The sequence below is a fragment of the Sinocyclocheilus anshuiensis genome, unplaced genomic scaffold (genome assembly GCF_001515605.1).
Source record: "Sinocyclocheilus anshuiensis isolate Anshui unplaced genomic scaffold, SAMN03320099.WGS_v1.1 scaffold1603, whole genome shotgun sequence".
Lineage (NCBI taxonomy): Eukaryota > Metazoa > Chordata > Actinopteri > Cypriniformes > Cyprinidae > Sinocyclocheilus > Sinocyclocheilus anshuiensis.
In genome coordinates this window covers 102,443-111,104 of record NW_015548282.1, presented here as the reverse complement: position 1 = coordinate 111,104, position 8,662 = coordinate 102,443, and the positions used below count along the sequence as shown (strand labels likewise).

Here is an 8,662-nt window from a genome sequence, read left to right as displayed (position 1 = left end):
ACTAGTATCTATTGAATAAGTACTAGTATCTATTTAATAGGTACTAGTATCTAATGAATGAGTACTAGTTTCTAATAAATAAGCACTAGTACCTAATGAATAAGTACTAGTATCTAATAAATAAGTACTAGTATCTAAAAAATAAGTACTAGTATCTAATGGACAAGTACTAGTATCTAATAATAAGTACTAGTACCTGATGAATAAGTACTAGTGTCTATTTAATAGGTACTAGTATCTAATGAATGAGTACTAGTATCTAAAAAATACGTACTAGTACCTAATGAATAACTACTAGTACATAAAAATGAAGTACTAGTCACTATTGCAATACATACTAGTCAATACTTAGAAGTTGATATCTCAATGACGGATCCCCATAGAAGTCAATGGCAAAAATGTAAAATTTGTTACTAGTAACAATATAATAGTTACTAGTCACAATTGAAATAAGTATAGTATCTAATGAATAAGTAGTAGTATCTAATGAATAAGTACTAGTACCTAATAAATAAATACTAGTATCTAATAAATAAGTACTAGTACCTAATAAATAAGTACTAGTATCTAATGAATAAATACTAGTATCTAATAAGTACTAGTACCTAATAAATAAGCACTAGTATCTAATGAATAAGTATTAGTATTTAATGATTACGTACTAGTATCTAATGAACAAGTACTAGTAAATTTACAAAAGACACTAGTACCTAAAAAATAAGCACTAGTAGTTATTGGAAAATATACTAGTATCTAAAAAATAAGTACTAGTAATGTTACATTAGATACTAATGCGGTTTATAGATTAAATGTTAAAACGGCTTGCCATATACAAAGACGGTTCACACGCATTACTGTGAATGAGATTAACTGCAACGTGGGATAAATCGGAATACGTCCCGCCTGCTACATGTAAGAGCCAATCACGAACTGGTTAATTACACGCGTCACCGCAGCTGCATTTAAAAGCTCCGGTTTCCATAGAAACAACCAGTGTCCTGAGACTCACGCTTAGCAGTGCGCATGCGCACTGACCGGACCAACCGGAAATGTACGCCTGTACCGCTATCTGAGCATAGGAAACAATATAGCGGACGGCGCATGTCGGATTGTATTGCAGATTAGAAATATGTTACTTAAATGAATTTAGCAAACAGTTCTTGGCATTTCGGTATTTCCCCATTCAAACAGATAGGAGTTGATTTTGCATGAGCAAAACAGCGGCCTGGAAGCGATGAAAATATGGCCACCGAGTGAACTGAGTTCACAAGAAACGGACTTTAACTACAGTGACACCAGAGAGCAGGTAAATCTTCGATTTCATCAATTACGAACAGAATTCATACACGCTCGTTCATGCATTTGATGGTCTGCGCGTTTCAAACACTTCGAGGACTGTTATCACAATTTGAGATCCAGAAGAGAGTTTATAAAGTTCATTTTATTGAGTATTAAGTGGTTTCATTCATGCATGGTGGCCTTATCTGTCACTGATGAAAGTGACATATGATTCTAAAGCATGCAAATCCAGCATGTGTTTGTATATTTCTTGTGTGTTTTGTGGTCATGCTCTACTGCATAACCTCACACCTCAAACTGATGCGTTGTCATATTGAAATAAAGGGTGTGTCGGTGTTTAACTTGATATCCTTGGACAGATGCAGCTGTATGCGGTGTATTGTGAGCTGTAGGGAGGAACGGAAATCATATATACCCCTAGAAAATTACTGTTGTGCTGCTATGGAACATCAATGGAAATCTGATTTATCAGATGACAATACCATGACACCGTTTTAAAAAGAGAATACAGTAACAAAGAAGTGCCTCTCTATTGCCATTAAATATATTATGGAGAAATGTGGTAATGCCATGTTTTTATGGACTTTACATTGATAGTATAATCATGTGAATGTGTATATGAATACCATGGTATTACCACAGTAAGAGTGTATAGATGGATGCATAGATAGCACATATATATATATACCCCCTGAAATGATCATCAGACCTTCTCTTTCTGTCTGCCAGATGAACGGGTCGGTCTGGCCGATGCGAGTGTTGGTGACGGGTGGCAGTGGGCTGGTGGGGCGAGCGATAGAATGGGTGGTGAAAACGGAGGGCGAAGAGAGAGAAGGAGAAGAATGGATATTCCTGTCATCCAAAGAGGCCAATCTTATGTAAGAGCTCCTGGACAAACACTCATCAGACGTCACAACAGTTATAAAACACAATCATTAAACTATCACACATTATAAAGCATGTATTTGATGTTTTGTAAGCGAATGTTATGCAAGTAATAACAATAATGACCTGTTGACACCAAGAACGATAACTGTAACTTTACACCGACTTTCTGTTTATTATAAGCATAGTTCACTGTAGTTCTAAATGCCAATCATTATTACATATTTGGGTGTTTAGCAACCCAGAATGTGTATCTAACATGGATGGATCTCTAAACTTCCCCAATATTATAAAACTGTCCTGATATTTTAATACCAATTAATAACGAGTAATAAAATAATAGTAATTACAAGTAATAACAAGTAATAAAATAAAGCATATTTACTGTTGATACCTTAATCTCATTTTCATTATCTTCAAAATCAATGTTTTGATTGACAACCGCTTCAGATCCACCATTAAATGACACTAATATTTGATTTCGAACTTGTTGCTGGTAACCCTATAGACTTTTTACAAAAAATGAATAAGAAAAGAGAAGTTACAGACTTTTTGCGACAGGAGGGATTCAGCTTACGGCACTTCTCGTTCATTCCTATGGTATCCGTAAACGGCGATTGAGTGCCGCACAACTCTGACTGAAATTCAATGACGTCAAGACTGTAATGTGATTGTTATTAAGGCACACGTGATCCAAGTTAATACATACCCTCTGATCTATCTCTGGTAACAACTTTGCGGATGTTCTACGTCCGAATTTCATTTATACTCCCCATATTCGATGTACAACTTACTTTTTTAACGGTCTGAAATAAATTCAAATTCAAATGTAGTGACAGTACGTGATGTCGGACGCACCGTGTCTTTATGTGGATACTCACCAACACGGCCATTTTGGCGTAATTCTGTGCGTATTTAATCAATCAAGAGCAGTAAGTTGTGAAAATAACGCAGTTGGGTTCCCTTGCGCTAACTGACAGACCGCTTGTTCGCGCTCTTTGGGTGTGACCGTTACTGAGCTCTTTTTCGCGCCTCATTGCCTTTTAAAATCGAGCACGTCCCGCTCTTTATATTTTCTCATCCATTCATTCATTTATTGATTACTTTAACGTGCCAAAATTTTAAGCAGTCCTGCGCTGCGCGGATATACACATATATTTCGATAGACATTTTATAACGTCATTTCACCTACCTGACCTGCGTGTTTATCTTTCTGTGCTTCTTGATCTCGCCCTGTGCTTATTTGCGTATTGCGGACACAAAAATGGAAAAATCCGCCATTTCATACTATCGCAACGACATATATTGCCATACTGTCGTGTAATAAAGCCATCAGTCCAACGTTTGGACACACGTGACTGAATTTCAGTTTCTTGGTAATTACAGAAATCTTTTATTCAATGCTTATTGTCCATTTGTGTCCCATGCATGATAAATATATTTACACGTGCTGCTTTAGGAGCGCTGAAGAGACGAGAGCAGCCTTCGAGAAACATCGTCCCACGCACGTCATTCATTTGGCCGCAATGGTGGGCGGACTCTTCAGAAACATGAGACAGAACCTGGACTTCTGGGTAATTATTAACATTAAAAAACAATGGAAATATAAAAATGGTGGACATATATTAGTGTTGAATAATTAAACTGTATAGTAACCATATTTGTTGGTTGTTTTCAGAGGAATAATGTGTTTATCAATGACAACGTGCTGCAGGCGGCTCATGAGTTCGGTGTGGTAAAGGTCGTTTCTTGTCTTTCCACGTGTATCTTTCCAGATAAAACCACCTACCCTATAGATGAGACCATGGTAAATTCACACATACACACACACACATACTAGGCTTGCCGCGATAGACGGTGCTGACGGTGATACCGTTGTTAAGCCGCAACACCGGTTACGTCACTTTACCACCGCGTCACTGACCCCCACCTTGTGTCATTTATTTATTTTATTTGACATCAAGGTGTATGCCGTGCCTCCAAGCTTTCTTACTCGTTTTGCTAATAAACGTTCTACGTTTCTTATTTATTTGGTTATATTTTATACATGTTTACTTAGCCTATTTCCAGTTTTGTATACCTAAACTTTATATAAGTTATTGGTTATTTTATATTAGGCATAGCCTGCCCTATAGCATGGTGTATTTGTATTTGTTTTGTTAATAAAAGTTCTATGTTTTAAATATACGCTAAAGTGAGTTTGACGTTGTATTTTGTTGTTTCCTTCAAGCAATTGACGCCTAACTGCTGCTAATTCGAAAGTGAAAGTAAATTGCGCACAGCGCTTTTAAGCTATTTAAAAGCGACGGAAAGCGAGGAAAAGAGGGAAAATTCAAACAAACTAAAAACGAACAATTGCTTTACACCGAATTGCCGCTATTTCAAAGTGAAAGTAAAACGCACATGCCACTTTTAAGCTATTTAAAAGTGAAGGAAAGCGAGGAAAAGAGGGAAAATTCAAACAAACTAAAAACGAACAATTGCTTTACACCGAATTGCCGCTATTTCAAAGTGAAAGTAAAATGCGCACGCCGCTTTTACAAGCTATTTAAAAGCAAAGGAAAGCAAGGAAAAGAGGGAACGCCCCGCCCCGCCCCCACGGTGATACCGGTATTACCGGTGTTGTCACACGTCGATTAACCGGTGGGAAAATTTTAGATTTTCAAAAAAACATTTAGTATGTTTTTTTTTTTTTTTAAGCCTTTTGAATTACAGGGACACCGGTAGTGTCCTCATAAACCACCTTCACATTGTAATTCCTGTGTCATTCCCATGTCATTATACAAATTTGTGTCCTCATAAACCACCCAAACCAGTGCACACACACACATGCATTTTAATAAGCAGATATTGGGATGGTTTGTGTGTAGTGTTCTCTTAAAGGGCAAATTTTCCTTGATTATTTATAATTCATTCTCTTGTGAAAAAATACTGTTAACTTTCAAAACACAAACTCAAAACATTAGAAAACCAGTAGATCAAGTTTATTTTAACAAGATCATCAGTTTCAATTGTTTTATGATTTGAAAGAGATGATGAGCCGTGTTTCTCTCTCACTCTGTTTCAGATCCACAACGGTCCGCCTCATGAGTCTAATTTTGGTTATGCTTTCGCCAAACGCATGATTGATGTCCAGAACAGGTCAGTGTCAAAGTTCATTGGTCATGAGGTTTTTTTTTGGGTGTATCCCGTTAAAGCTCGTCTCGATCACATTTCAAAAGAGAAAAAAATAACATTCCATTTAATCATCACCTCATTATGGGATTTAAAAATTTTCAATTCATAATTTCATTACCGCAGAACATCCAAGCTATTTATTTATTCTCATTCTCAATGGTGAATTATGAAATGCATTTTTAAAATCATTTTATGTTTCTTGAGGTGTGCTTATAATTGCGCTTAATAATAGTATCGTTTTTTAAAACAAAAATGGGCATGATTTAGATATAAATGGTCGTTTTCAACTCTGAATTTAGCCTCTGATTTGAACGCTGCGTTGGAAGGGGCGTGTCTGCTGTGAGACTCAATGTAAACGCCCACTGCTGTGATTGGCTAACATCTTTGCATATGAAATGAGCATTACATGTGGAACTCTCTTCAAAACTTTTACTGTGTTTTTACTATAACAGCTGCCAAGATGAACTAATGGTGAAAAGTGTTGATTATAAGTGTTGATTATATGATCTCCTTATTCAGGGTTTCCGCAGGTCCTTAAAAAGTCTTAAATTTAGTTGTATCAAATTTATGGCCATAAAAAGTCTTAAATGGAACAAGAAAGTTTTAATTATGATTTCAAGAGGTTTTAAATTTGGGTACAAGAAAGACAAGAATTGCAATATGGCTGAATGTGACGATTAAATTTGAAAAGGCTATGAATTTATTAAAGCAACACCATGTAACTTTTGCTCACGGTTCTTCCATGTGGTTGATAGGTTCAAGTTCAAGTTAATTTATTTATAAAGCGCATTTAAAAACAGCCACAAGACTGACCAAAGTGCTGTACATTAAAATCAAACCATAAACACAGAAAACAGAAATAATAAAACATATGAATTTTAAACCAAAAGGAATGACAGATAAACATTCTGAACACTTGTAATAATCAAGGCCATAATACAATGTAATAAGAATGGGATATTAGTAGGCCAGATCAAACAAGTTTTTTTAGGCCAGATCAAAGTTCGTTTTTTTGTTTGCATAGTTCGTATGTAGCATTGTTTGCAAAAGGTGTAATTTGTATAATAGAATAAAATGTTGTCCGCATAACCATGTAGCCATAATGTCCATAATAGCCTATACATCGGACATTGTCATAAGTTTATAAGGCTGTAAAGTAACAGATCCTCTTTATTTGAATAACCGTTCAGATGTGAAGTAGACTGTCCGATATTGATTCGTGAAATCATTTTAGAGACATTATTTTAAGGTCGAAAAACGACATATTGTTGCTTTAAATAAACATGAGCGCTGCATGTTTCAAAGTTGTGTTCTGCTGTTACCGGACAAACCGCTGTATTTCTGCCGCTTAAAAAGCGCCTCCTGCTGGTAGAGTTACTGTTTTTGATCGGACCAATGGGAAAATCAACCCATGTTTTACGCTGTAAATGTGAACTGGTGGATCAACAAGAAGATAATTATATAAATTATATAAATTATAAATTACATTATATAAATGTAAACAATTAAGACAGTAAAATATATTTAATTAATAGATGACCTATACACAGCTAACCTACTGACAGATTTTGACTATGAATATACTATATATAAATGTTTACCTATGCATAAATAATAAAAAATAAATAAATAAAAATAGTGTCTAGCAACGCAGTATGAGTGAAGTATCGAAAGGGAACCATGGTTTTACTCTAGTAAAAGTGTAGTAACCATGTTTTTTTAGTATATTGACTACCATTTGTATAACCATAGTTTTACTAAAAAAATACCATGGTTAAACTATGGTTAGTGTCAGTGGTGGAAATGGCCAAAATTCACTGGGGGAACTCTAAGTTGGGGTAACTTTTAGACGAACATTCAGATTTATTTAATTATAAAAACCGTTATAATCTATAACATTAAACTTATTTCATGTTTCCTCTAAACCATAGGATTTTTAGGTATCAAGATCAAAGGCACCCTGTGTAATTATATTTATAAACCTTTCTCTTTTTTTATTATAACAATACATTCAGTTAGTATAAGAAGACACAATCAGGAAACATAAGTTACCAATCAAATTAAATCAATATAAAAAAAAAAAATCTTTGCACTACAGAGGTGGCACACAAAGAACACAAAAGTGGCATTTATGTATATTTACAGACTGTTTAATGAGGCTCAGAGGTGGCATGAAAGCATTTAAATTCATAATAACAATTTTATGTGATGAATGTTTTAAATCATAGGACTTCAATTATTGGACTGAAATCATAGGACTTTATTATGTGCTCACTATTGCTTTGTCTGTTATTACAGATCGTTTGATATGTACTGAGTACATATGTGTTTTTAATCTAAATCACAGCAGCATCCATCTGTGAAGGCTGTAGGCTGTCAAACATACACAACTGTTAGCCAGTTAGCAGTGGGCGTTTATTTCCGAGTCGACAATCCGCCACGTCTATTCAAACAGAGCGTTCAGATGAGCGGGGTCAAAACAGGACAGAAAATATGAAATTATGTTTTTTGATGTAAAAATCTTGATAACATTGTAAGTGGAACAGTACAAAATAATAAAGGCAGTTCATGACCCCTTTAAGAGTATGATCTTTGATCACTAAATAATCACAATGTAGATAACAGATCTTTACACTACTAACAGGAACAGTGTGAAGTTGATCATTTAGTCTCTGGCCTGATTCACTAATTCATAAACCGCAGTAAACTACAAAGAACATCTGTACACGAGCCCTTGCATATTACACCCATCACAGGTAGAGATGCTTATAAAATGCAGTTTCATATTTTTATATTTCTCAAAGTTAGTTTATACAGGTTGCGAAGTTCTTTTGCACCCAGAAAGGTCTTTCTTTACTTCACAGTAGTATTGCTCTTGTGATTAATGAACAGACGTTAAAATTGGGAAGTTAGTTGTAGTAAGTTCTGAATCTTTCAGTATGATTTTATTGCAGAGGAACCTCCCATATGTGTAAATATCAAACATATTTTGATTTTAAATATCATGACCCCTATAAATCCTCATTGCTGTGATACAGAAAATATACTGAAATAATTGTTATATTTAACACTAGAGCCGCCACGGGGTAAATTTTACCCGTGGCTGTTTTTCAAATATACATAAAAGATTTAAAATAAAACATTCAAGTCTCCCAGTCATTGACTTTTACTAAAATTATGTAATTTACAATCCAATGTTGTTAAAAATTATTTAGATAAAACCAGATAAAAAAACGGGGCATGTATACATGTATAAGCGCCAGCGGGTCAAATTTACCCGCTATATAATGCATGTATTTTC

General features: G+C 35.0%; 1 protein-coding gene across 2 annotated transcripts in view; it reads left to right on the top strand.

Annotated features, from left to right (window-relative positions):
• The first annotated feature begins 1,012 nt into the window (after window positions 1–1,012).
• Window positions 1,013–8,662, top strand: part of LOC107655839 (GDP-L-fucose synthase-like) — a 41,107-nt gene continuing 33,457 nt past the window's right edge. For both annotated transcript variants that reach the window (XM_016443428.1, XM_016443427.1), the window contains exons 1-5: window positions 1,013–1,306; window positions 2,029–2,177; window positions 3,644–3,758; window positions 3,863–3,991; window positions 5,252–5,325. In XM_016443428.1, the coding sequence (XP_016298914.1) occupies window positions 1,235–1,306; window positions 2,029–2,177; window positions 3,644–3,758; window positions 3,863–3,991; window positions 5,252–5,325 (539 nt within the window). In that variant the 5' untranslated portion in view covers window positions 1,013–1,234. The remainder of the gene's footprint in view (window positions 1,307–2,028; window positions 2,178–3,643; window positions 3,759–3,862; window positions 3,992–5,251; window positions 5,326–8,662) is intronic.